At 46.4% G+C, this 27,685-nt stretch overlaps 8 protein-coding genes across 8 annotated transcripts; 5 read left to right on the forward strand and 3 right to left on the reverse strand.

Moving 5' to 3' along the window:
- The first annotated feature begins 278 nt into the window (after positions 1 to 278).
- On the forward strand, positions 279 to 2,194 carry SPPG_06806 (uncharacterized protein). Its single transcript, XM_016755005.1, has one exon. It carries the CDS (start codon positions 930 to 932, stop codon positions 2,091 to 2,093), a length of 1,164 nt encoding a protein of 387 aa, XP_016605851.1. The 5' UTR covers positions 279 to 929; the 3' UTR covers positions 2,094 to 2,194.
- Positions 2,195 to 2,732: 538 nt separating this feature from the next.
- On the reverse strand, positions 2,733 to 4,068 carry SPPG_09409 (uncharacterized protein). Its single transcript, XM_016757572.1, has 5 exons — positions 3,725 to 4,068; positions 3,569 to 3,634; positions 3,285 to 3,449; positions 3,116 to 3,211; positions 2,733 to 3,036 (listed from the first exon to the last, which is right to left on the reverse strand). The coding sequence occupies exons 1-5, from the start codon at positions 3,905 to 3,907 to the stop codon at positions 2,932 to 2,934; spliced, it is 615 nt and encodes a 204-aa protein (XP_016605852.1). The 5' UTR covers positions 3,908 to 4,068; the 3' UTR covers positions 2,733 to 2,931.
- Positions 4,069 to 5,663: 1,595 nt separating this feature from the next.
- Positions 5,664 to 8,931, forward strand: SPPG_09410 (uncharacterized protein; the record flags this gene model as incomplete). The annotated part of the gene is made up of 8 exons (XM_016757573.1): positions 5,664 to 5,899; positions 5,973 to 7,247; positions 7,504 to 7,565; positions 7,682 to 7,760; positions 7,860 to 7,999; positions 8,073 to 8,287; positions 8,366 to 8,663; positions 8,734 to 8,931. 8 exons carry the CDS (start codon positions 5,664 to 5,666, stop codon positions 8,844 to 8,846), a joined length of 2,418 nt encoding a protein of 805 aa, XP_016605853.1. The 3' UTR covers positions 8,847 to 8,931.
- A 190-nt stretch (positions 8,932 to 9,121) lies between these two features.
- On the reverse strand, positions 9,122 to 10,340 carry SPPG_06809 (gamma-glutamylcyclotransferase). The gene is made up of 3 exons (XM_016755006.1): positions 10,231 to 10,340; positions 9,674 to 10,135; positions 9,122 to 9,613 (listed from the first exon to the last, which is right to left on the reverse strand). The coding sequence occupies exons 1-3, from the start codon at positions 10,268 to 10,270 to the stop codon at positions 9,144 to 9,146; spliced, it is 972 nt and encodes a 323-aa protein (XP_016605854.1). The 5' UTR covers positions 10,271 to 10,340; the 3' UTR covers positions 9,122 to 9,143.
- Positions 10,341 to 12,161: 1,821 nt separating this feature from the next.
- Positions 12,162 to 13,039, forward strand: SPPG_06810 (uncharacterized protein). Its single transcript, XM_016755007.1, has 2 exons — positions 12,162 to 12,528; positions 12,599 to 13,039. The coding sequence occupies exons 1-2, from the start codon at positions 12,454 to 12,456 to the stop codon at positions 12,845 to 12,847; spliced, it is 324 nt and encodes a 107-aa protein (XP_016605855.1). The 5' UTR covers positions 12,162 to 12,453; the 3' UTR covers positions 12,848 to 13,039.
- SPPG_06811 (uncharacterized protein) lies at positions 13,038 to 16,202 on the reverse strand. The gene is made up of 7 exons (XM_016755008.1): positions 15,546 to 16,202; positions 15,258 to 15,481; positions 15,049 to 15,190; positions 14,842 to 14,967; positions 14,244 to 14,771; positions 13,609 to 14,154; positions 13,038 to 13,539 (listed from the first exon to the last, which is right to left on the reverse strand). The coding sequence occupies exons 1-7, from the start codon at positions 16,067 to 16,069 to the stop codon at positions 13,212 to 13,214; spliced, it is 2,418 nt and encodes an 805-aa protein (XP_016605856.1). The 5' UTR covers positions 16,070 to 16,202; the 3' UTR covers positions 13,038 to 13,211.
- Positions 16,019 to 22,211, forward strand: SPPG_06812 (uncharacterized protein). Its single transcript, XM_016755009.1, has 14 exons — positions 16,019 to 17,063; positions 17,127 to 17,157; positions 17,228 to 17,604; positions 17,668 to 17,914; positions 17,982 to 18,110; positions 18,170 to 18,602; positions 18,674 to 18,945; positions 19,010 to 19,089; positions 19,148 to 19,497; positions 19,557 to 19,752; positions 19,822 to 20,028; positions 20,095 to 20,333; positions 20,406 to 21,567; positions 21,635 to 22,211. Exons 1-14 carry the CDS (start codon positions 16,785 to 16,787, stop codon positions 22,073 to 22,075), a joined length of 4,443 nt encoding a protein of 1,480 aa, XP_016605857.1. The 5' UTR covers positions 16,019 to 16,784; the 3' UTR covers positions 22,076 to 22,211.
- Positions 22,212 to 22,896: 685 nt separating this feature from the next.
- Positions 22,897 to 26,355, forward strand: SPPG_06813 (uncharacterized protein). The gene is made up of 15 exons (XM_016755010.1): positions 22,897 to 23,065; positions 23,140 to 23,234; positions 23,302 to 23,335; positions 23,405 to 23,532; positions 23,608 to 23,689; positions 23,778 to 23,853; positions 23,930 to 24,031; positions 24,111 to 24,274; positions 24,349 to 24,389; positions 24,451 to 24,667; positions 24,744 to 25,032; positions 25,115 to 25,275; positions 25,350 to 25,616; positions 25,697 to 25,731; positions 25,795 to 26,355. Exons 1-15 carry the CDS (start codon positions 22,907 to 22,909, stop codon positions 26,294 to 26,296), a joined length of 2,352 nt encoding a protein of 783 aa, XP_016605858.1. The 5' UTR covers positions 22,897 to 22,906; the 3' UTR covers positions 26,297 to 26,355.
- The last annotated feature ends 1,330 nt before the right edge of the window (positions 26,356 to 27,685 follow it).

A 27,685-nucleotide genomic window follows, 5' to 3' on the forward strand; every position in this document is an offset into this window, starting at 1 on the left:
AACAAAAAAGTAACGCCCAAAAAGAATCTCTATGAAAGAAGATCATAACGCGCATTATTACAATGGCCGACCTGCATTGAAGGGGTTGCCATAAATAATAAACAAAAGAAAAGAAAGTCGAGGAAATTGAAATCCAAAAAAAAAACTGGGCGGAACATACCCAAAACAAAAAGTAAATAATAAAAAAAAACCGGAGGGGGAAGAAAAACTGGGTGTGCTCCCTCAAGTGCGCGCATGACGCGATGTGTCGCGATTCAAAGGTGTGAAGGTGTTCCATAAACAAAAACACAAAAGATGTCAGATCTTTTGGTTGAAAATGTCACTCTTTGAATGTGGAGAAAGCCAATAAGACGGATGGTGAGCTTGTCTTAATTGGATGAAAAAGGGTTTAGCGCTTAAAGTTCAACACTTGCGAGTTTCCTGTTCGTAAATATCCCCATCCGAAAAAAGGAATTGGAACACAAATTGAAAGTAGTCTGCGCAATTGTCGAACACAAAAGGCAGGGTCACCCCAACAAACCAACTTGTTCACTTCTGTGACCTTGATTTGTTGGGTCTTGAGTGTTTCCTTTCTATTGGGGAGTTGTTTAGTGTAGAGCAGTGTTCTTACGTTGTAAGCTGGCGACAAGTTGCTAGTTGTCATTTATTTTGTTGTGTTATTTTGTTTTATTTCTTTTTTTTTTTTTGTTGGGAACACCTTTGTACGTCTCTCGCTCTCTCTCGCTCTCTCTCTCTCCCGCTTTCTCTACCGTTTGCTTCTTGGCGAATGTTTTGCTTTTAAAGCAGGCAACATATACCCCTCACACGCAAAAAGACCCCTTCTCCCAGCTTATCGCCGGACGACAATTTTGGTTATCGGTAGCTTGTTGAGTTTTCCAAACTCTCGACCGCCCCGACCCCCATCATTCTGTTTTCGCTCTTCCTTGCTCATGGCTCTGACCTTGTCAGTCTCTCGCTTTTCTGCCGAAGGTACCACCTTCGACTGTGTGGGCGCATCCCCAATGTCTGCCTCTGGAAACTACCCAACACCAGGCATGTTACATTGGCAGTCGCAAGGATGTTGGGGGCCCTCGGGGATCATCACAACTACCACAGCGGCGTCAACAGGGACAACGAATACGTCAGGAGCAGGTTATCCGTACTCTACGTCACCTGTAGAGTTTGAGTTTCCCACTCAAACTATGGATCATTCGCCATCCGACGCGTGGAACCCATCGTTCAGTATTCCCACTTTGGCAGCAGATTTGTCACCAACGCCCATTCCCGAGCCTACTTATGGAGTCGATCTCCAGGACACGGGAATCTTTATAGACAGCATGTTCTTTCACCATGACACGGCCAATGTCAAGTCTGCAGCTGTCGATATGTGTGCCATCCTTGCCGATACGGACGCCGAGGTCCAGAGTCCTGACGAACTCTCCAAGGATCAGGCCTATGTCGATCATGCGGACTGGACACGATCCGGGGTACCTCCATCCCCCATTCACTTGGATAAACGGGGGATTGGGGAGCAGACACTCGACATGGACCCTTGGGAAATACCTTCAGAGCATCAGATACCCTTTACCCCCAACGGTCTTCACCCTCAAAACTCCCCACCTTTCAATCCAGTGTACAGCGCACCTCGGTACATGTATACGATGCCACCTGCATCCGCCCCGCCCTTGCATTCACCATCAGCAACATCGCCACCTATCCAATCCCTCCCGATCCTCGTCCCAACAGCCCGAAACCCGGTCTTTGCGCCCTCTTCTTCACCCTCAGACATTGGTTCCATCCCCTCTGCCCCAACCTCTCCACCCGTCTGCACAAATTGCGGAACAAGTCATACATCCCTCTGGCGACGCGACAAGACATCTGGCCGCAAACTATGCAATGCGTGCAAACTATTTAGCGATCTGCATGGCGTGATGAGACCAGAGAGTTTATGGAAAACTGGCTTTGTCAAGCGACGAAGGCGAAATGGATCGGGTGATTCTGATACGCTGGCACGTAAAAGGGGAGCTGGGGCTGGAAAGCGGAAAGTGATGGTACCTAGTCTTGTAAGAGATGTGAGGCTAGCAGATTTTGGCATGACACCAGGTGTGTCGTAACGGCATTCATGTTTAATATTATATTTGTTTGGTCCACTATCATTACCACTGCTCTGGAGATTCTACCTGTGCAGTTTCCATTCAAATGTCTGATTCACATGTGCATGCTAGTGGTTAAACATGGTTGTCATATCCTTTTCAGCTGCCCCATAGCTCTTTCGTTTGTCATTTCAGTTCACAGCTAGTGGCAGCGGAGATTCAAAAGCGTTCCTTCTCGTAATAATCCGGATTAGTCAAGTTCGAACCATGTCCTACTGGATGCGGTTTATTTGGCACCTTTGAACCTTGGACGGTTTGGGGGCTGTTTGTGTGTATTTCTTCAAACAACAAATATCAAGCCTCCAAAGAGCGGTTACGAAAATGACGAGAGTTGGTGTGCCTTTGGATCAGGTGGTGGGCAACTACGATGCCTGCAAAGGTTGACAGCGGGCGACACTCTGCCATGGATGTCAACTTTTGTGCGTTTTGGAAGGTCCTTGGCCGTCCGGTCACCATGCCTGTGTCTTCATAAAAGGAGGCTATGCTTCCGAGCAAGTCATATGCGGGTTTAGGGAATAGGGGATGTTCCCCCCCCCCCCCCCATGACAAAAATCATCTGAAACACCGCTGATATGGATATGTGACGTTGAGCACCAGATGTGACTTTGTGATATCGATTAAAAGTACTTTGTAGCTAGCTCCTTATGCCGATCTCGCGTGGTCAAGGCATGTGCACATCTCCATAGCAAGTATCCATCTTTGTTCACAAAAGGGAAAACGAAGCACGAGAAACCCCTCGTTCAAAATGTTGGCAACAGCAAAACGGTGAAATTCGTACACAGAGTTACAAAATGTGTCATCAATTCAAGCCAGCAGCTATCATCTCGTCAATCTCCATTCTTTCTTGGGTTAAAGCGCATGGGGTACATAGCAGGTGGCAGCAGCAGTCACCGCAGCTGTCGCCCTACCACGTGCAGAGATAAAAATAACCCGTCAGGTATGGCTTTTTAAGTCGGAATAAAAGGGTTGACAATAAGCCTTACCCGAATGTTATACTTTGCCCGAATTGTTGTTCGACCGCCACCCCCAACGCAAGAGTAAAGACCAAAGCAAGATGTTAGGGCGTACATAATACAGTCCTATTAACAAAGAAAAGCGATCAACATTTCCAACAAATATATGTTTCGGTTTTCGCTTTTTAGTAAAACTCACCCCAACCCAGCTTGAACGTCTACTCAGATCTTTCTTGTTCATTCCGTACACGACACATGGACAACAACATGCAAGGGCACAGATACCGCAGTTGCCGAAGCAATCAAAAATGGAATGATTCCAGTCCTTGGGTGGGCGGTGAACCGCTTGTGATACGACAACGACCTAATAACAAAAAGATGTCAGTATATCGAAAGTAGGTAGTCATCAATTTAGGGTGACTGGACTCTCTAATTATGGATCCATATTTAGAAAGCCCAATACAAACAGCAGTGAAAACCTACATTCGTGGTTGGGAGTGCGGTGACAACTCCAACCTGGGTCATAGCAGGTTGGGCAGTATAGATCGGCTAATCATATTCGGACGATCAGATCAAATCTTGAAAAAAAAGACCTTTGCTATCTTTTGGGCTGCCTTTAATGAAAGATGGGATACCTACTTGTGGGACATAGTTCGGCTGCGGAGTGGCATACACGGTCTGCTGCTGGATAGGCTGAGAATAAGCTGGTGGGTACACCTGCGGTTGACCGTAGGCTTGTGGAGGGGCTTGAGGAGCATACATGATACAAATGCGATTTGGAACTTTTCTTCGAGAGAGCAAATGAGTTTGTCGATGACCCATACCCTCTCCCTCCAATTAACTTTATGAATATGAAGTTCTCGAATGCATCGGAATCAGGTAAGCGAGGCGCGCTTCGTCAAACTCCGCTTTTTTTCTGCTCGAAGAGAGCGTTCGGTATTTTCTACAACCTGATGGACTACCAGATAGCGAGTATCAACCTATGAATATCATCAACCGTGAATAGGATTCTGGTGGATTGATGAACTTTTCATGATCAATCGGCGGAAGCAATGTTAAATTGCCTCCATCGTCTTGATCTTCTCGTAGAACTTGACCAGGGAGGCACTGAGACAAACACTTTCAGGTGTCAAAGGACGCAATCAAGGACGCCAGCAAAGAACGCCAAAAGAAAAATGGGTAATTGCACGTAATGGAACCGCAATCTAACGATTCTGCGCTAGTTCATCTCTTGACTTTGCCGAAAAGAGGTTTTGTACACGACGCCCAGGGAGCGCAGACCGTACCAAATCAAGTCGAGTGTGAACAATGACCTTGCAAGGTTCACAGGTTCAGCATTCTCGTTCCATGCAAATTCAAGTACAAAAAGTCGAAAACGAGCTCGCAGAAAGCGTCAGCAATATCAAGCCCCCGATGCTGTGCTGACAAGAACTTGCGCTGAACAGAAGCAAACGAAGAATGTAATACTGGAATGTTTGGTTCTCGGTACCGAATACTTTTCCATTCATTAGAATCAAATTTTACGTGGAATTTATTAATGAATAAAATTTCTTTGAAATTCTTTGTTACCGGGTGCTCGGAATGGAGTGTCGGACTCTTTCGGACAACATGCAAATCACGCTTTTGGAGGGCTGGAAATTTCACACTTTTTGTGGTCCCCATCCTCGTTAAAAGCGGACTTGGCTGCAAACGGCTTTAGATTTTGGGGCAATCTTCCAAATGCGTGCAGTTTTAGCGGGTCCTTGTTGGTGGGAGGTGAATGCTCCTTATGCATTGTCCTCTCCTTTTAGGTTGGAAAGACGCTTGTAAACCGTTGTTTATTGAAAATTGATTGAAATTCGTAATGAATGGACGCACACACGTCGGGCCAAGAAGAGGGAACTAGACTTGCATAAAACAAGGGTTTAAGAAAAAGCGCAGTCAGAGCGGAAAAGAATGAGGGCAAGATTATTCAGCAGCACGCATTTGCCCCCCGCAACAATCTCTGATCCCCGCTCCCCTCCCCTCCCCCGCACACCCGCACACACACACACAACACACACAGATAGACGTATACACACACGCACACACACACACACAAGGGCAAAATTCAAAGAAAAAAAACGGAGAAGGGCGGACGGGAGATGGAAGGTGGAAATTACACGCAATTGGCAACCTTTAACAAAATATTATCCTTCTCCTGTCCCAAAACTCTCCCTTCTTCCTCATATCAACAAGTTTTTCACTTTTATTTCCAACGCTTTCATAGCGTGGCAATAAGAGGGGGAGAGCACACTGTGGTTGGTAGAGGTTGTTGTTTTCCGCCTCCGGGTGCAACCGGTCGTCTATATCTCTCGGGGTGTATGGTCTAGACACACGCACACTGCTTGTCGTTCTTGGTCCTCGGGGATTTTTTTCCCGTTATTCATATTAAACGATAACAAGAGCTCTCTTTCCTCCCTACAAAACCACAAACCTTGGACAGAGTGAATTCACTGAATTCAACGTGCCGCCATTGTCTTGACACTTTATTGGAATCTTCCATTCTCCGCCCGCCATTGCGCACGCTGCTGTGGCAGTTTCTTTTGACTCGGAAAACATGGCCGTACCTTCTGTCATGCATACTCAAGCATGTCACTCTAGCGGATATTGTGTACCACAGTGCAAAGTTTCCCACTCGGCCAACACAGCACTGTCTCTCTCCTCGGCTCCGCCCCCGGTCAACGGCGTAGTAACCTTCACCGCAAACGACCATTATACCATGCCACCGGCAGTAACGTCAACTCGTCCTCGCAGTCATATTCCAATACCTGTCAACTCATCCATATCCCGCAGGTGTGTATACTTTCTGGTTCTGGCGTAGACATTAGCGTATTTGCTGACTCCATGCTATCTTGATATATAACAGCTCCGACATCCCAGCCAGTTCTAGCACACTTGGTCCTTTTGTACCTGTCAGTGCCAGTAATCCTTTCGAGTTTTCTGCCATGCTCATCCCACGAGAACAATGTCATCAATCCCCATCCCCACCCGCAACATCCACTCGATCTGAGCGCTGGCTGCTGTCAAGCAACAGAGACCTAGCGCGGCTCGCTGTTCTCATTGTCACTTTGCTCTGCGAACCGGAAGGGATACCTTGCACCGTGCCGCACAATGTGTCGGGACAGGACACGAGCGATCCAAAGTTGGTCTCGTTCACAGAACAAGTCCTTCGGGCAACGAATCTCTACGTCTCATCAGTCTATGTTGCATTGTGGTACATGTGGCAGCTTCGCTGCTTGCGCTGTAATGGAAATGCAGACTTTTCGGCTCGATGGGCCGCGCATACACTCTTGGGCAAGATCAAGGAACGAGAAGATGGTGCCTTGACGTTGATCACCCTTGCGCTCATGTTGGCAAACAAGATACAAGATGACCATACGTACACCAATCGCACATGGAATCAACTTACCAAGATCCCATTAGAAGAGCTCAATAGCCTCGAACGTGGATACCTGAGAGCGCTCGGCTATCGGCTGCAATTGAGTGACGTGGACTTTTCAATGTGGCGAGCCAAAGTCGACGCATTTTGGGTGCGCAGGGCTGGCGGCATTCCACGACCATTGAGCAACACGCTCAAGCCTCGCAAGTCTCAATCGCTCACACACGCACAAACGTACGCACCACCGACTACCAAACGAAACGTACCATTGCAAGCCAACGATCACTTTATCTATCACCAGCAGCAGCACATCATCCCCACCAGCTTTCAAACCCAGCAGCAGCACACACTTCATCAAGCAACTATCGGTCCCACACACACCAGTATACCTTTGGTACCATCAGGCTTCGATCATCCTTTCCCCACACGCGCATTCCTTCCAGTGAGCTTTGCAGTTCCACCCGCGGTCACCGCAACAACCCCATCTTATACCTTTGGTCCCCCACCTGGTCTCAAGGCACGGCGCACAGGGCGACCTTCATCTATCTCGACACTACCCAAAGGGTGTGCGTGTGGCATGCAGCACGGCTCACCCCTGTCATCATATGGCTGCAGTCTGGCAATTTCACAAACGGGCGTTCCTCTACCGTCGCATATGGATTACCAGGGCGCACCTGCTGCCGAAATTGGGATGCTATATCCATACGAAACCACTTACACTACGAATGGAATGTTTGGACATGAAACAGTCGAGACCTGCATGTAAGCAGATAACTTTGGACGTCCGGATATTTGGAGAAGAATGGAATAAATGTAGACGGAAAGGGTATACCTGAATCGGAATTCAAAGCTTTATAATGCACCGATTCAACAAAGATGATGGGAGAAGGAATAATAATAATAATAATATCTCTGTAACTTGCGCTTTAGTACTGTTTGAGGGGACGATGGCCTATATAATATAACAGTTTGCTTGTCCCAAGTTGGTTCCACTCGAATTAAATGTGTACCTAATCAGTCTGGTTTGGATGCTGGTGGAAGCGAACCTGGCGATCCTGGAGCATTCCGACATGAAAGTAGGTAAGTGGTGGCCTTCTCAGGCTCCTTTCTATTTGTACTGTCTTCCCGGCCATCAGAGGGGGGATTGGTCAAAGTATTTTTTAAGCCGACCGCCTCAAATCGCATTTCATTTCCAGCGTGTTTACAGTTCTCCCCGCAACATGGTCAACCAGATCTGAACCGAAGGCGAGCGGACGAACTGATACGAGAATCAGGGTTGGTGTTCTCTCTTTCCCGTTGATTTAAAACTTTAAATAAACTAGTCTTTTCTGTTGCGAGCTCAAACACTAATGTCATTTTTGCAAAATCAACTAGTTTGAGCGCTCAAAATGTGGACATTCTCGTCTTGCCCGAGATGGCCTTTTCCGGTTACATTTTCGAAACCCGACAAGACGTGACACCCTATGCGGAATCATCAGAGAATGGAGAGACATTGCAGTGGGCGATCTCATGGGGTAACCTTAAAAGTCTTTTGTTCGCTCAACACTTGCCCATTTGTAATGATCTAATTGAAACGTGCAAAAAAAGCTAGGCAGTTGAGTGCCTATATCCAGGTCGGTTATCCTCGAATAGAACAATCTACAACCGGACCATCTCCACTGCTGTACAATTCTGTTTACCTCGTATCACCGGATGGTACGCTGGTCCGAACATATGATAAACATTTTCTGTATGAGAAGGATGAGCGATGGGCGGAAGAGGGGTTTGGGTTCTGTGCTTTGGAGTGCCCCGGTTTGGGAAAGGTGTGTAATGCGTTTTGTTTAGTGGTCTTTTATTATTTTTTACAAAAGGAGCTGAACAGGGGCCTTTCTTGATGATAGGTGGGCTTGGGGATATGTATGGACTTGAACCCATACCGCTTCATGGCCCCCTTTGATGCATACGAATTTGCAAACTTTCAACTCGAAAATGAATCGCAAATAATACTATGTTCTATGGCGTGGATTTTGTCTCTACCAGCCGATGACGACTCGGTAGTGGATGACATTGAGCACGAGTCCATATCAATAACACCAGTGATGGATACTGTTAAATACTGGGCAATGAGACTAATGCCTTTGATACAAAGCCGGCGTCGAATCATTTTTGTTGCTGCTAATAGAATAGGCGAGGAACAAGGTCGTGAGTTTCTTGACTAAAACGTTTTATTCAAGTGTTTGCAATGTTGTTTATCGTTCTTGAATTCTAGGGACAGTCTTTTGTGGAACTAGTTGTGTAATGGAGTTTATTGATGGACGAATACAGCTGCAAGGTGTTTTGGGAAGATCCGAGGAGGGGATCTTGTGTGTTGAAATTCAATAAACCTTTCGATAAGTGATAGGTGATGAAACATTGACGGACAGATGGTGGACTCTATTTTATCGCAAATGATATGTTCAGACCTGGAACTTTTGTGGCTAGCCGGATCCAAGAATGAGAGAGGTCTGGAATCGTTGAATCTGCCATGGTGGATCCCGTATGGATGTTGCCGCTCGTGCATCCAAAAATGAAGGAGATTGTATTCCCTATAGCGCTTTCCTTTGCGACCATACGAAAGAAGCGGCCAAGGCCCAAGAAAAACAAGCCAGAAGGTCAGGTACTGTTCAATAAATAGTCTATTTAACGGTCCGACTCGTCAACAATGACGACACTCCTCGCCAAATCCCGTGTCCGTCCATGCTGATCTACAAACGACACGCAGGTATCCACTGTCTCATTCACATGTCCCGTTTCATCGGTCACCGTCCGCGCTTCAGCCGTCACGGTCAACATAATGTTTTGCCCATCTACACTAGGAGTACACGCACTGACACGTCCTACCCCATTTTGAGCTTCATGGGCCAAAGATGCTGCCTTGTTGGCGGCCTTTTCACCCATAAGGAGAGCCTTAATGTCCACGTCGAGGAGGGAGCGAAGATGTTCAAGGTCTTGCTCGCGAATGGAGCCGTGGGGAAGGACTAGGTGTGAGGTTGCTGAAGAGTGTCGGGATGCTTCCAGAGCGTCGAGGACGGCCTTTTCGAGCTCTATGAGATGGGGGTCTGGTGCATGCGGTGCTAATATGCGCATGGAGTGGCATAATCCCAATAGGTCTATTGTGGACAATTAAGTGAAATGTTCAGCACATGTCAATGGATGAATATACGACTTACAATCAGCATTCCATCCACTGGGCCCTTTGGTCTCTGCTATTTGTTTCGCCATCAACTCCAAATCCACTGGTCCCAAAAAACTTTCATTGTCCCCTGTGGCCACATATACCATGGCATCCTTTACAACCGGCAAATCATTCCCCTCGGCATCCTTCCCACCGTCAGGGTGATACACGTCAGATGTAAATATTTGATACCCATTCTTTTCTCTATGGTCTAAATGCGCCTTGACCGATTCCACTTTTTCGTCGGGTATCTTGTATGCGACACCCCAGCAGCAGTCTGTAGGAGAATGTTTGTGTGGGTCCGCCATGCCATAAGTGTGGAGCCATTCTTCGTACGGGATAAGTGTCACGACTCGTCCCGGTGAGGAGGGGGTCCCGCGGTGGTCAGTACTGCCTTGCCAAAATCGTCGGACGTAGCCGCGCACGTAACCAGGGATGCGCTTTTCGTAGGGAAAGTCTAGACAATGCACATTCCACCACCAAAAACGTCAGAATGTAAGGAATGGCGGAATGCATAAAGACAAAACCACGAACGATAATAATGTACGGTACCTACTTTCCAGACCAGAGAACCATATCCGAATACCCACATTTCGGCTATATCGTTATTAAGAAAAAAGAAAGTGTTTTTGAAATGCGGGAGTTGCGTTGGTTTTGTTTGTGGACAACGGGAAGGTGAGCGCGCCTTTTGGGCTGCGCAATCTGTCGGAGGTTCACGTCATCCGTGATATTAGCACTTTATTGAAACCCGTCTCCCACCTGTGGACTATTCCAACTGCTGATTTTTAAGAAACAGATATTTCATATTGTCTTTATACTCTAGCAATTCTTTTTGTCTTTAGGAACCCCTTGTCCCTCGCATGCAAATAGTCTACATGAATACATAATTTGGTTAGATATGAGACATGTCATTCCCTGTCAATGGATGCAGAATAGTTGGACAAATAGTTGAACAATCATTCACTGTCTCTAGTTACTTCTTGAGACTATCATGCATTTCAAGTCTGAAATACCATCTCCAGGAATCTTCCTTAATCGTCCTATGCATACACAAGCACTTTGACTGTCCCCACGCATGTATTGAGCGCACTGTTCAATATTCATTCTCCTTGGCCAACTAGTCTCCCATTGCAGATTAATTCTTTATTATTGGATTTTAAGTATGGGACCTGCATATTCATTCCAATTACCTAACTCTCATGTACAATGTTTAGATGACAGAAGCTGGATATTGCATATTGCCTTCAGCGCATAACCTTACCAGCGAGACATAGTATTCGCTAATGCTGAATGCATTGAGGTAAAGAATATGATCGCCATGACTGGTTAGATGGCTTAAGAAGGTGTCAGGCGAAAAGTCCCAGCAATAAATTGTGGTTATGGTATGTAAATGTGGTCGCCACGATGATATTTCAAGTAAACCAAATGAAATGCCCCGTTTTGACAGAGTAAGAATGGTTTGTGGCATTTGAGTGGAGGATGCTTTATCCTAGTGATTTTCTAATTCATCGCAACAACTGTGCATTCGTGTATGGAAGAATCATCTGTGCAAGTCTGATAGACAAATGATAGTTTCCCCTTCTGACCTCAAATTCACTATTTGTCACGAATCTATTTTTGCTTGCACGAAGGGTCAAGAGGTGGACAAAGTCTTGACAACTCTGACAATCCTTTTATTCGTTGGACAAACCCATTGTAGCAACGGCTGTCAACATGGTGTCCGTTTCAGGTAAAGAAATAACTGCAAAGTGTGAGATTAGAACACTCAACACTGGCCTTGCACTCTATGGACAATTTACGTATCTTAATGTCATCTTGCTGAATTTTCAGACACAGTCGTCGTTGAACATCACACCTTACAACAACAACATGTCCAATTATTGTGAATATGAGTGGGAGCACTTGCGATCATCCGAGGACGGTGCAAGTCAGTGGCAGAATAAGCGAGACGTAAACTCGGATTGTTCATTATGTGGAGTGACGTTGACGGGAGTTCATTGTCATGTTGATAGGAGGGTTAGGCCTAGTAGAGGCTGTGTTTTCTGTTTTGCCTTGGTGATGACATTGATGGTACTATGCCCCGGTAATAGTCGAGGGACGATGACAACTGTGAATGAGCATTTGAGAATTTCTGCCCAAAAGAGCTGTAGAGTGACTATTTTTCTAGAGTTCCTGGTGAGCTCAACATCTCGGCGTAAATGCCGTCAATTTCCCGGCGACCACACATGAGTTAAAAGGAAATGGAACCGATGACAAATGGATACATGATACAATCTACAGTATTGCCTTGTACCCAATTCTCTTACTACTGGAATTCCTTCTTGTTATCTGTTTCTCCCTTTGCTGACTTTTTGTCTCGCCTCGTATCCATCGAGTGTGATCACAGGGTAGAGCGTGACCATTCCTTCGATTCGCCCCGTGGAGGTCTAGACTTTTGAATTGCAGTTGGCAAAAAGGGCCCACTACCACAACCCACCCCCCATCTACCGCCAACTCCCCCAATTCTCCTCCACAAATGTGACAAGAGCCTGTATTGTAAAAAGCCCAAATCGAAAACCTCCAAACGATTCCAACCTCGACAATCACGTTAGAATGTGATTCCATCCCCATTGGATTGCGGATAATCGTCATGACGTAACAATGGTCGTCATCATGAATCCGCCTGTATGAAAGCGAGACTAGAAAGAGGTTTTCCACTCGTCCATCACTACTACAAGTCAAAACCGATTCGGAAGAAATCCATCTTTTCTTGAAAACAAATACTGAATATCTCTCATGTCGTCCAACCAAAACGTCGCAGAACCCTCTCTTACTCATGGACATCTTCAGTACGCAAAGGGTGTCGTAGAGGTAGGCCAAGTGTTCACAACCACAAGCAGTTTTCCTAGAGCCTATATAAACAAACTTGTCGGCTTTATAGGAAACTATCGGTAATGTTACCGGAAGCGAAAGCTGGAAAACCTCTGGGCATACCGATAAAGCACAAGCACAAGCTGAGCTGCAAGCGGCTGATAAACTCAGCGAGGAGAGTCGACAAGCCAACAACGCAAATCGGGATAGGAAGTGGTTGGAGAGGGAAGGGAAAGCTGAGGAAGTTGTTGGGAAGATTGGGGGATGTGGGGGGTTGCAGCATCATGGGCAGGAGAAGCAGGAAGCTAGTCATCGGTAGATTTGGTGTTTCTTTTTCTTTGTTTTTTTTTGCGTCAGTCAGCAATGCACTTTGGACAATGTAGTATTGAATCAAAGAGTTTGAACTGGTAGGAAAACTGTCTCTGGTGATTATATGAAAGATCCTTTTGAGCGCCTGTTGGGTCCGTTTGCAAGGTTCTGATAGATGTGAAGCAACCCCATAATCCTTTTGGCAATCAGCAAGCCAGATTAAAGGTCAACCATATAGAAAACCTCGACGGATTGCATTGCGCCTGAGTACATTACCAAAATCTATAGTGACTACGGATTCACATCTAAATATACAGTTCATTGGACAGACCATTACACATATCAATAGATCCGTCTTCTATAAAACGGTTGTGCTAATTCTCCATAACACGACGCCTCCTTTCCAGATACTCAACCCCACTGATACCATTTTGCGCCAGCAAATCATCGAGCCTCTTCAGCTCTAGCAGCCTTTCACGCATTTTCAGATACTCTGGACCCGAAATAATATTTTGCGCCAGCAGGGCATCAAGTTCGGTCATTGACGACGGCGCCGATGCAATGGATGTAGGTGAGGATGGCAAGAACGAAAGCGACTTGGCAGCCGTCGGATTCATCGAATAAGGTGGCAGATGCGGGGCTGCTAAATTAGTGGGAGGAAGATGCGGCGCTGCCAGAGATGTAGGTACAAAGGTACTTTGGCTGTTCAAATCAAATGTTACTTTGGATCATCCAAGAAATGAAGTACCGACAACAGATTCTGGTTCTTACCTGGGAGATACTCCAGGATCATATCCAGTAGACGGGCTCCGAACTCCGGGGCCGGCGTAAGTATTCGCCCCAGCACTGGAAATGCCAAAGGTTGGAGTTGTGACTGCGCGTCTTGGAATCTGCGCGTGCGGATGTCTAGCGACGGAATTAACGGGAACGCCAGCAGTGTTTCGCGCGGGAATCCTGTCAGAAACAGGCAACTGCCGCTGCTGTCCTCCATTACTGGGAAGACAGTGTGGCCCTCGAAGCGAGTCGATGCGCGATGGCCGGGGGAGGTCTTGTTCGAAGCCGTCGATCATATTTGTTCGGTCAATGCCATGAGGTTCAGGCGACGCAGCAAGTCTGAGTCCCATGAGACCTGAAGTCACCTCGGCGACAGTATCTGTAAGAAGAGGCGATGTGCATTGTGGGGACGTAGGAGTGGTAGGAAGCACATCAGGATTCACAGGTGTACTGCCAGGACTATCCAAAATACCCAACGGAAATGCCCCCTGTGCTAACGTTGTCAGCGAGTGTCCAAATCCCCAGCCGTCTGGCCAAGATTCACTAGTAGAAAAAGGAAACCGTGAATATAACAGATTCTAGTCACGGCGACTATCTCCGGCACTAGGTGATAGGAACGTAGTTCTACTCACAGTACTGATATAATGTCTCCTTCCGAAATACAAAGTTCGTCGGACTGTGCAGGCACATAATCATACATGGCTCTTCCTTGGCGGTAAGTGGGTTCTGGTTGTGCGTGCGCCGCGGTTGGTTGGCGAGCAAAGCGGCGCACAGTATGCTTTCGAGATGACTGGTCAGGAGGAGCGGACTCGACTGTTTGAGCAGGTTTAGGTGGGGTCGGTATCACGGTTTCTAGAGAAGATACGGAGCGGGTCTTTCCGAAAATGCTACTTCGTCCGCTTCCCCTTTTTTCGGCTGCAGGCGCAACCATACCACCGTGCTCTCCCGTAGATCCACGATCTCGAATTGCTCTCTGTGGATGCATGTCACTACTACCGTTTCTTCCACTCGCAGCAGGTGAATGGGGAATCTGCAATTTGACCGGAAGCCAGATGGTCGCTGTCTGGGTGGTTTCTCTACCGTCTGCAGGCGTGTAAGCGGGACTGTATGTAATGGAGAATGAAATCTCGTGATTGATTGCAACGCAAGAGCCAGAGTCGCTGTTCAGGCACATGTGAGTTGCTGTTAAACTGAGGCTTTAGAGCGAGAGCAGAGTGTTTGCTAGTTTACCTGTAGGGTTGGGCGTACGTGTCTGGCCATGAAAACTCAATGGGGCTGCAAGAAGAATTGTAATCAAGTAAACATGTATCGCCCAGTTGCTCCCGATAGACTGATGTTCCTTCGGATTCTGATTTGCTGTATAAAATGTACATGAGCAACCGATGATTCATGGAGAAAAGCCAGAAGGCAAGATCAAAGTGTCAGGTTCTTGCTCACCGGAATGTATATACTTCGAACCAGGTAGCTTCAACCTTGACAATAGCGATGCTGTCGGCTGGGTACAGCGAAATATTTCCAGGTATTGCGTCGTCCGTGTAATATGCCGGAGAGGGGAACCTTGCCACATAGTTGATCGGGCCTAGGTTGGGCCATCAGCATTCCTTTCTTACACGCTATCACACACAAGGTCTTGAACCATCACGCACCATTATCTGCGCAACCATCCACCTTTTTGTCGATTGGCTCAACCCTGTTGTGGCGTCGTCTAGCAAATACTTCCATGCACTCTACTAGTACTGGGCTAGTACGCTGAGAACCTCTGAGACAGGCAAATAGGAGGTGCGTAATGCTGTTTTCTTGGTTTGGAGCGTCGATGTGGACGGTGGGAGGTAGACTCTTGGGAAAGGGAAGGGAAAAGGCAAATGTTTTGCTAGTGAAAAGTTTTGAGATAAATGCAAAAATGTCACAATACTGTAAACGAGAACGCAGCTTACCTTCCCGGCGCAATGGCTTTCAAGTCTGCGCAGACGACTGCAACGTTTCTTCCAAGTGGCCTGGCATGGATATCTCCCGCTGCTGGGCTCTCTGGGTCTCGCACGGTTCTGACATCCTTTACGATACCCTGCCCGCTAAGCAGCACCACCACGAGCCGCGATGCTGCACAAGGAGAGTTTTGGTTGTTGACGACTGTAATTGTGCCATTGAGTTTTGTCGCTAGGGGTGGCAAGGACACTATGGATGTGTTTGGGATAAGAGGATGCGGTTCACTGTCCGCGATAGCCAAGTGGAGGGCCAGAGGTCGGGCAGAGCTGGATATCGAGGAGGTTGAGGAATAGCGGGAGGAAATGGAAGAGCGGCTAGAAACTGGAGGGACGCTATTTGTGCGGAACGAGTCGGGTCGATGTGTTTGGACAAACGAGGAGGAGGAGGAGACGCGTGCTTGATGATCAGTGTTTTCTGCGACCCGCGCAGAGTCCTTTTTCTTTGCAAACGGTTTCAAGGACAGGAAGGAAGGCATGTTTCCAATAAAGTTGTTGGAAGCATTTGAAATGTTATTTGAAAGCAACGAGCCCAGAGCCCAGACACGGGCATTAAACTGGCAAGAAAAATATGTAGAGTTCCTTTAAATTCCGTGTCTTTTGGTTGGGATCAACTAGTCAATTAGACAAAAGGAAAAAAAAAAAAAAAGGGAGCAGGAGGAGGAGGAAATGTGTTTGGTAACAAGCTTTGAGAAAAGAAAGAACGACGAGAGAAAAGAAGGGCCCCTCCTCCTCCTCCTCTTGCAAGTAGATCATTTGCAAAGCAACGAATTTCAGAGGTGTGAAGGTGTGATAAATTTTGTTGCCAGTTCCATCCTATTGCCCAACTCAGGATTTTGTCCCTGCGCGCCCTTGGCCTCCTTCCTTCCTCCTTTTTTCGCTTTGGTCGGCCTGGACTCTGCCCCATCCAAGCCCACATTGCTACGCAGCCGCACATGCTGAGAGATCTTTCTCCCCGAAAATGACCAAGGCCGTGGTGGTTCGTCCTTTTTTTTCCCTTTTGGCTCCAAACGTTCTCGCCCAAAAAAAGACCGCGGAGTCGGGCTTTGGAATATGGGAATTTGATGGAGGTGGAAAACCGCCCGTAATAGACACTTTTTAAAACGTCCAGTTTGCAACTTGCTATAAAATCCTGCTGTTTTTGCCATTCTCCCTTTCGTTTGTAACTGGGTGACTGCACGATAAGGTTGCAGGATGCGTTTCTTTTCTCTAACCCAGTGCACATGCGCCCTCCTTTTGGCCATCACTTTGCTGCCATACCTCAGCTGTGCCCAAGAATTCCGCTCCATTGATGGAACAGGCAATAATGCAGACAACAAGGCGTTTGGAAGTGTCAACTCAACATTTGCGAGAACCTTGGGGGGGTATAATGCCAATGCTTTGACGTCGGGTTTGCCGGACGCCCGCGCCATTTCTAATGCCCTCGCGGGTGTGGTTGCGCCGATAGTGAGTCCGAGAAATATTACAGAGTTGGTAAGGTCTGATTGATCTCAAAGATATCGTCCATAAATATGATGCTCAATGTGTTCCGTTTAGTTTACATATTGGGGAGAATTCATGGCGACTGGTACGTCGTAATGTAAAAGGAGAACCATTCATGTATAGACACTTGAGAAAGAACTTTTGTATGCTCTTAGATCTCTCGCATATCATCCGATCATCAAAACCAACCAACGCGACTTTCACTTTACCTGCCAATGGACCATTGCCTCCTGCACCCGCAAACGAATCATTTACGTTTGGTGCAACTGACAGTACCAACAGCGCTCCGCCGGACCAAATCAACCATGCAACAGCATTCCTGGATGCTTCCAACATTTACGGGACCGATCCTGCCGTGCTGGCCAGCCTCCGGGCTCCTGGTGGCAAACTGGCGCTTCGGTCTGATCGACTACCGCTTGTCGTAAACGGCACCAACGACATCCGCACGCAGACGGTTCGAATTAATGGGGGCCTCCCATTGGACGTTTTTGGCTTTGGCCTAGTGAATGGGAATACAAGTCCCATGTTGCAGGTAACATTGGCTGCAATCAGTATCATGAAAGACCAAGGTTGCTAAAGAGTAATTCACTACTAGTGCCTGTACATTATTTTTATGCGTGAGCATAACCGTTACGTGGACGAGCTTGTACGAAACGGAACAAAGGCGAATGACGAACAATTATTTCAGCTGGGACGCCAGCATGTCATTGCGCTTATTCAACACATTTCGTACTACGAATACATTCCGGTGCTGTTTGGGGCAAATCTGTTGACGAACCCGGCTTATAACCGCGCTTTGGATCCCGCGATGGAAGCACTTTTCTCTACCGTCGCATTTCGCTGTATGTGATTGTCAGAGTTGGCTGTTTAATTTAAAGTTTGACAATTAACAACTCCGTTTTCGTACAGACGGGCACATGGAAGTCACATCTACGCAGATCATGCTCAAAGATGGCAAGCCAACTGAATTCAATCTGGTCGACGTTTTCTACAATATCCAACCTGTGCTCCAGCACGGCATCTTCCCATTTTTCGCTGGTACGCTGTGTTTCCCTTGTGACTGTACTTGAATTCGGATTCACACCACAATCCCTAAGGCATGACCAAACGAAGCCAGCTTATTCCAAAGCTGTACGTTGTCCCCGAACTCCGAAATGTACTCTTTGGCAATCGACCGATGGACCTATTCGCCATTGACATTCAACGTTCCCGTGAGTTTGGTTCGCCGTTATATAACGATGCTCGAAGAGCTCTCGGTCTCGCCCCTGCAGTAGACTTTACAGATGTCACCAAGAACCAAGCTATTGCATCAACCCTACGAACGCTGTATGCAGGCGATATCAATAAATTGGATGCTATCGTGGGCGGACTTGCGGAGGATCACTCCCCGTCAAACAATATTGGCGACTTGTTCACAAAGATTTTGATCTATCAATTTACAAAGACCAGAGATGGGGACCGATTTTGGTTTGAGAATGACGGTGTGTTGACTAAAGAGCACTTGGACGAAGTTCGGCATACGTATTTCCGGTAAGTAATTTCATGGAGTGTTTGCAAGTACGCACAGCGTGGTGCTTATGATGTGATCCAATCCATTTTAGTGATGTGATCGCTCGGAACGTTCCAGAGATACCCCAAGAGACTGCCCAAAAAATGCTTCCACGCAATCTATTTCAAATCACAAATGATGCGAGTCTGGATGGCGGTATCCCGAACGGATTTGCGTATTCAAAGTCATATCTTGACAATAGATATCGGTTGTCATGGAACATTAACGACCGGGGCGGAAAGTCTGAAACTATTCGCGGATTGTTGGAGTGCGCCTCTGAAGGCTGGTGTGGCCTAGCGTTTGGGGAGGACATGACGGTCGCTGGTGAGTTCTTGATGCCAGTCGAAAACGCTCCGCGGAGATACATGTCGTAACAATTTCACCGCAGAATTCATGATTGTTCGTCCGGCGTCGAATGGGTCGCTCATTTTGGAGGAGCGTGATAGTGGTGGAGGTTTTGTCCGACCGGTTAGTGTTGCAGGCCAAACTTCCATTTTCTATCACATTTTGACCCTTTTGTCGTTAGGTCATGACGACTCGCCCACCCCTTGTGCAAGTCATTTCCAGCAGTTTCACAGGAGGCATCATGACACTTGAATTCCAAAGGGCGGTTCGTCGCGGTCAAGCTAGTTACAGTGAAGGAGGTGCTCTGCCAATTCTAGCCGCCTATTCTCCTCAAAAGGCCGTCGCCACGAACAACGACGAGTGGTTCCAGTTTCATCAAACGAACCGACAACGGATTCGATTAAACTTTGCAACAGGGGAGTCGACTGTCTCGGACAATGTAACACCCAGGCGAAGTGTGCATGGTATAGGAATGGCCCTTATTTGGGGCGTTGTCTTCCCCTTTGGAGTGTTTTGGTCCAGATATTTTAGGTATGTGCATGTTTGCATACCTGCTTCGCTGTTACGTTTATTCATTTAAAAATATACAGGCATCTTCCTGGGTGGATGCTCGTTCACATCCTACTTCAAAGCATTGGTTGCATCGCCGTCATTTTCTTGGCAGCTATTCCGCTTATCGATCCGCAAAACATGGGGATTACGACCAATGCACCGCATTCGTACATTGGGATTATCCTCCTCGTTTTAGTCATCATTCAGTTGTTATTGGGAGGATTCAATCGACAGGTGAGCGCCAAGGCTAATCAGATCTCGTATAGCAGGTAACGAGCATGTTTACTTATCATTCTCTTGCAGCGTCTTCGATGGGAGAAGCTGCGTGATGCCTCTCACTACATTAGGGTAGCCCACCATTGGGTCGGGCGTGGTATGATTTTGCTGGGACTTGCAAATATCGGATTTGGGCTTCGGCGCATCTATCCCAACAAAGACCCGTCGGATGGTATCTGGTTGGTATACTATGTGGTCTTGGTATTTTGGGCTGCTCTCTTTGCCGCTCTCGAGGTAGGTAGCGCCTTTGTACCTATTAAATCACAACCACGGTCTCATGGTTCGCTCTATCCTCTACAGGTGTTCTTCCGCTTCAAGGTCCGCGCAACCCGCCCTGATGGACCGCAAATGCCTGTGCCTATTATGCAGCTCGATGAGAATGGAAAAGACGGCACTCTTACTGTGATTCCCACTGTAACCCCCGTCATGGCCGCCATGTCTGCGCCGGTGCCGATGAAAAGGGACCCAAAAGATCTCGAAAAGCAGCCACTCTTGAGAAGTTTCACGTGGAAGGATATTGACGACGCCGTCATTGGAGGGTATGCTACTGATATTTTTTCCCAGAATTTAGATGGATGTAGTCACTAACGACTTGCGCATTATTTTCGCAGCGAGCATTTGGTAGTCGGAAATGGACGCTGGGTATATGATATCCGACCCTGGCTCGCCCATCACCCTGGTGGCCGACTAATTTTGGATACTGTGAATGGAACCGACATTACGATTGATTTCTTTAATGAATCAGACTTTGATGGTAACCTGGGACTGCAAGCAACAAGCGGTAGATCAAACGACCAAGAGAAAGAATTTAGGGTGCTTCCCAATGCATTGGTACGGAACGGTACACCAAACGGGGATCATGAAGCATATGACGAAAGTGACTCGGTCATCAAAGTGAATCCTTTATTGCACAAACCATTTACGACATCTGGACCTATCGTTCACCATGAACTTTCTGTGGAAACCTTGAGAACGAACAGCGAGGAAAAATCTGAAGAAGAGAGCGAACATTGGATTCCGCCGCCGGATATCAAAGCAGATGAATGGAAGGCAGTTCGAAGAGCTCGATGGACGCATGCCCACAGCAAATACGCCGCTGAAAAGCTCATTGGATTCATTATCGGCGAGATTTCATGCCCAAAAGTTCCATCAAAGTTTTATGATTCGGCGGATGGGTCACGATCTTTTGATCCATACGAGTACCGTCGATATGCAATGGTCCATAAACAGCTAGTGACTTCCAAATCAGCCAAACGTGCAGTTTACCGTGTCAAATTCGCGCTGTTATATCCTTTCCAAGGGTTGCGTGAGAATGAGCCAACAAGTTTTCTTCCGGGGCAGTGCGTAGAAATTGCCGATCGCATCCAAGGACAGATTGTCACACGGTTTTATACGCCTGTCTCTGGCAGTCCTAGTTGCTTTGAAGTGTTGATCAAAGTCTATCCGGAAGGATTGATGGGACAGCATATCCACAAGCGCAAACCAGGCGACCGGCAGCTTAAGGTTCGTGGTCCATTTGCCGAGCCTTTGATCAACCCTCACCCGCCATTGAGAGGATTGCATGCGGGATGCTGGCAAACTTTGGTCCTAGTGTGTGGAGGCGCTGGGATTTCACCTGGGTTGCAATTTGTCAAGGAGTACTTGTTACCTGTTGGCAAGACCTTGGTTGCGCGTGAAAGATACGTACCCTGTATGGAGGATGAAATTGCTTTGGAATTGGGAGACCGCGTCAGAATTATGCAGTATGGTGTGGATGGGTGGGCAACCGGGCTGGTAGGTGTTCTTGTACTTTTTCTTTTTTTGGTTGGAATTGCGCAAGATTGACGTTGGCAACTCTTAGAACCTAAATACTGAAGAAGAGGGTTTGTTACCATTGTCGCTCATGACTCCACCCGCAGGCGTATCATCGCGAATACTTCTCCTCAATTGCGCCAGCACGCTCGGCGACATTACCAGTCGCGAAACACTCCAACCCGCTGCCCTTGCCTACCCCGACATCCTTCACATCCACAATTTTGTCTCCGACTCGTCAAATCTTAATGTTGACGCCCACGCAATTGTAGGCAATGTCCATTTTGGACGCCTGACGGAACAAAGTGTGCGTCAGCTTGTTGGACCCGTGTGGGCAGGAGCTGATGAGCAGAGTCGCAAGGTGGTTATTTGTGGTCCGCCGAGCTTGGAAGGAATGGCATATGATGCATTATTGGAAGGATTGGATATCGATAGGGACGATATTGTCGTGTTACCCCCCGATTCTTACCACATGGGTGTCCAGCAATAGCATGGCGTGTGTGGTAGATTGACATTTTCTTTTTATGTATCATGAGTGGTTTTTTTGTTTTGGTTTGATGTAATATATCTTGAGCATACAGTTTTGAAAAAAAAGTTTGGAATGACACAAAAAGAGCATGCAATCGGACATTTTCATTGTGAGATATGGGAGACTGTCGACCGTGGTCTTTTGATTTTGAACCAATGTGGTATATATTGACGGAAAAAAAAAAATGGGTTATAGTTCCAAAGTTTCTGTTGGTCATCATCATGACGGGAACTATTGGTGAAAGCTCAGATCTATTTACCAAATTGTTAAACCTTTGAATGATCCCCCAGGTAAATAAATTCAAAGGAACACGGAACGCCCCTCGGATTCAACCTTTTTTTTATTACACATTGTCAGTCTTTGGATACTATTTTAAGTTTTCAAATGCTCATTATCCCCCAAAGAAAAGGATATTTGGGTTCCGCTTAAGTATTCTTTTTTCGGAGGTTATCGGCGCCATGAAACATTGGATCTTCAACCAAACACACAGCAAAATGCAAGTTTGTTTATCATGTGGGTTAAGCGAATATAATTGATTCCGTGCCTGTCAACCTTTTTTTTGTTTACTTTTGTATTATTTTGAACATACGAACAATGGACCCAAATCAAGATTTTCATTTAAACATTCCTACCATAGTATTTTTGTATATTTCAGGTATTGAACATTCTGTACTTTTAAAGGACCAGGTTTTTATGATTTTTTGAAAGGGCATTTAATGTGTGTGTGTGTTCCCTCTTGCCATCTTTTTTGTCCAACGCCCTATCGGTTAGACTAAAAAAAAAAAAAAAACGATGAAATCCCATTATGTCTTGAGAGATTTTCGTACGCTGCTTTTTGTAGTTGCGCTTTGGATACCATGGACTGTTGTCGGTGCGACGTGTGTTATCAAGGATAAGGTTTCTCTTCAGCTTAATTGGTTATGGCAGGCCCAATTTGCTGGATTTCAGGCCGTATGCGAAAGGTTTCGGTTATCGTATGAGACAAAAGAGCTTATGAATCTGAATTTGGCTCTTTTTTTTCTTAGGCATCTTCGTTGGGGTATTTTGATGAAGAGTGCCTTAGCGTGCAAATACGGCAGGGCGAGGCGACTTTTGATGGATTGTCGGAAGTTAGTGAAGGGTAGGATTCGTGTTCATGATTTTGTTTAAAAGACTCGACTTTAGCTTTTTCGTATTTGCTTTTTTAGACGTGCCGTCTTTGGAAATGCGTGGACTAGTGGGGTATGATGAAAATCACCCTATACATCAGAACAACTAGTCCAAAACTTTAAGACATGTATATTCATCTAGGTAGCCACGACTCATTCCGCGGGAACGAATCTGACTGTCATCATGCAGCAGTTTCAGCGGTCCGGTATGAGGATCGTTTCACGGTTGCGACCTGATATCCAGACATTTCAAGATTTGGATAATAAGACGTAAGAAAGTCATTCTTTCTTATGCTTTTTTTTTTTTTTTTGGTGAATAACGTTTTTACTCGGTTGGTGCAAAAGGTTTAGTGGGTGGATGGTCAATTTACTTGATGTTTCACCTAGGGCTGCATTCACTAAACATAACATGACCAATGTGAATCTGGTATGTTCGACATATGTTTTCTTGTAACGAAAGCAAGTGAGATGGTCTAACCGTGTCGTCCTTACCCATTGCCTATCACATTTCACAGGTTCCTCAAAGCTTCACGCCTTTCAAGCTTTTCGCGACGGACGGTACAGCCGTCGATGCGGTGAGCGTTATGGTTTGTAAGTGTTTCCCCCATGGCAAGGGCATAGATTTGTGGGGGCTTTGTTGGTTGACGCACACCTCATTTTTATAAAGACAACGAGTTGGCTCAGATTTTTGAAGTCCGCAACCCGCAAACTGGGATGTTGTATCAACCAGATGAATTGAAAATCTTTGATTTAAATACTCTCGGGGCAGGTTTGTTAAAAGAAAAAACTTTTGTTAAACTCTGCAAAACTGTTTGCTGTGATTGACTTTAATGACTGTTTGTCTTTAGGTATGCTAGAAGACAATGTCTTTGTCCGCTCCGATTGGCTAGAAGACGAGGAAAACAAAAACATTACCAGACGGTTTTTGAGAGCCACTGCGAAAGGGTGGATATATTGCAGGGATAACGAGGAAGCTTGTAAGAGTATGTTGTACGATCATGGTCCTCATCAGGTAAAAATGCTACGTTGCTGTGCTTTTTGAAATGCTTTATAAGGTTGTCCTCAACATCTTGTTTAACAACCCAGGAATGGATGATGAGAGAAGTCAATCGTTTGATATGGCCAAGGTGTGACGTATTTGGATACTTTCAGGTTAAACCTTTTTCTGATACAGCTCGCATGGAATAGTCCTCTGGGCGTTGGCTTCATGGATCCGGGCTTGTTGAATACCACTCTCAACATGCTCAACATTACGGGACACTTGCACCATACCAGCAGTCCATATCCTCTCTCTGATTCTTCATACATGCGATGGGCGCTAGATTCGCTTGAAAGTCAGGGATACGATGTGCGTGGGCAGAATTGGTCAAAATCTCAGTTGCATTTCTGTATGAATTCTGGAGAGGTATGTTGTCGTATCTTTTTGAACTCTGCAAAAACGTGTGCTCATCTTGTCCATGGTCCCCTTTTTATATATATAGACAGCATTCCACGTATGCGACGACATTGAAGCGACTATCTGTCCTGCTGGTTATTCAGCCATTGCAGCCAACCAATGTGTGCCGTGCCCGCCAGGTTCATTTGCTCCTCATAACGGAACGGGTAATTCCTGTCAGGCATGTCCCCCTGGCACTTTTTCATCCCAAAATGGAGGCCTCAAGGACCCAAATGACTACCTGGATGAACCTGGCGGTGTGCTTTGTTCAGGCTGTCCGTCCGGAACGCGGGTGGGAGCTGATGGTAGAGTTATTTGCGGAAAAGTGGGATTTGGTATGTTTGTTTGTTAATGTGCAGAGGTTCTCTCACTGTTGTTCATATTCCTGATAATCTGTTGCATTTGACGAATTTGCAGAGGACTCTCTCGTCCATCTCATTGTGGCAAACAAAGCGCTGGTTGGGGCATGGGCGGGCGCCATGGGTCTAGCGGGATTCTTATTCTTTTACATCAAGCGAACGGAACCCACTGCCGATGCAGTTATCATGCCGTCGGCGGTAGCATCCATATTGGAAACGGTTAGGAAATGCCTGTTTTTCACGTAAATGCGTCTACCATTCTGGCTCACACCAAAATTATCAACTCTTTTCAGATTTTGGATGCAGTTTTCCTGAACCTACTCGTTCAACAGGGCAGAATGAACTACTTTGCGATTGCCGTCACTGGATTTGGCGGTCATTTTCTGTTGAACATCCTAATCGTTGGCGTCTTTATACACCATGAGTTTCGGTTGGGAAGCGTTCGACGCTGGACAGAACAGCATGTAAATGCTCTTCCTCCCGTTGTTATGCTGAGTGTGATGAACCCTGAGCTTTTGGGAATACTGTCAAGTAAAGTTCGAGGTTGGAAGTGGACTCAGGTAATATGAAGCATTGTCAGTGGTCAAAACAAATGATATAAAGTGCACTGACAAGTATGGAATCATTTCTTGGCTTTTAGGCTCCGTTTTCACCCAAAGGACTCGCTGCACTCAGGTTTGTACTGCAAGGAGGTATATTACTTCAAGTACCCATTGTATTTAAACTATCTTGGACTAGGTTTTCCACATTTGCGGCATTTGTAGCAGGCAAAATTCCCCAAGTTTGCGTTGAGATTCTCATCTTGCAGCGAGACGGTTGGCATCTCGATCCATTTCTTGCTGCCGTTACAACCCTCGCCCTCCTCACAAAGGGTGTCATCCACTACTTTGTTCTCAACATTTTGATTCTTTATAAAAAGCGACGTGGAAATATGAGCTCTAAAGGCTCACAGAATGGCAGCAGCCTGTCAAACATTGGGCATGTGGAAGCTGGTAGGAAAGTATCTCGATCTTGCAATTTGGATCCGGGACGCCTAAGAGATGAGCTTGTGTTGGCTAAAAGACGGGTAAAAGAGTTGGAAGAGCTATTGAGGGCGCATGGGGATGTAGAGAATGCTTCTTTTCCGCCTGTGCTTGCAACTGGCAAGCTAGATGACCATTCTCCGAGCCCTCTTTCACAAGGATTGAGAGATGTTACTAATAAGCCCAATGGTGGATCAGAAGCCGGTCTGGAGGTGTAGTTGAGCAGGAGCTGTATCATATATCATATTTATTAGAGTTATCTGCTTTTCTTTTCGTGCAGATGATATGCTTTTATGTTGAATCCTGTGCCTTGTTTGATGAACACTCTGAGCTTTAGACAGATGCTAAACGCTTTGAATTTGGCCATTTCCAAGTGCTCGTTGGCCTTCTCTGCGCCCATCAATTGAGCACTGTTAAACTGTTATACTTGAGGTACCTCTTTGTGCCATCCGTTGCAATGCAGTTTAGGGCATGCCACATTGTGTACAAGCAAGGTCAGTTGTCCGAGTGCCCAATTCATTTTATGTTACTTACATCTTGCTAAATCATGGTACTGGAGATTTTCTCATTCCTCAATCATCTGGCCTTTGATGAAAACATACAAAGTTTGAATTTTGTTCGAACTTTATGCCCGCAGAAACGAGATTGAGCTTGAACGTCTCATGGTATAGGACAAGAGCGTCTCATATCAGAGATCTCAGCACTAGTTTCAACATTCCCAAGCATTGCGGGATCAAGAGAGCAATCGACGATTCACAAAACCCTCTCTGCAGTTTGTGTGTGTGCCCAACTGGCAATATGAGACTGTGACTCGCATACCACTCTTGATGGCCGAAATGCTGAGCACCTTCTTTTTTTTTGTCCAGAGAACCAAAATGAAAGAAATAAAAAAGAAAAACAAAAAAAAAAAAAACTTTAGGGTCCTTCAGTTTGTTAGGTTGCCTTACCCGTTGTTGGCCCTCCACAACTTCCGATGTTTTGATGTTTTGCTTTTACGACCACACACTACGGGACATAACATGGAGATGGGGCACTAGCAGGTAAAAGAGATTTGCGCATCACTACTAGCCCATTGCCTTGGCCTTTTCATTCTGCGAATAACAAGAGTTGTCCTCCAAAGATGATGGAGCAAGGGCTTGTATGCGTCAAAAATGAATTAAATCGGCGATAGGGGTTTCGTTTGTTGCCAATATCCGGGGGTCATTTCACACAACTTGCCCACGTTTCACTCTGTCATTCTTTCTTCCACATCTGATCGTGATGCAGAACATCAAAGCTCGGAGTGGCCAGCGGCCCGCACCAAAGCGACATTTGCAGCTACAAAGAAGATGGGCGCCGGTCGAACCGTCCGTCAACGTCTCTCAGAGGTCAGGAAAACAGGCGTGCTGGACCTGCGAGGACTAAACCTTGGAAATATCCCGGTAGACGCTGAAAAGTTGCAGAACCTCTCTGCATTGCTGCTGTAGGTACAGCCTGTTGGGCTTCAACAGAGAGTTTGACTGACTAGTTGGCTGTTGTTACAGTGGGGAAAACCGCCTTACGTCCATTCCTGCGGACCTCCCGTCCATCTTTCCTCGTCTCACTACTTGGACCTTTCATTCAACAAG

Source organism: Spizellomyces punctatus, assembly GCF_000182565.1.
Source record: "Spizellomyces punctatus DAOM BR117 chromosome Unknown supercont1.13, whole genome shotgun sequence".
In the NCBI taxonomy this organism is placed as follows: domain Eukaryota; kingdom Fungi; phylum Chytridiomycota; class Chytridiomycetes; order Spizellomycetales; family Spizellomycetaceae; genus Spizellomyces; species Spizellomyces punctatus.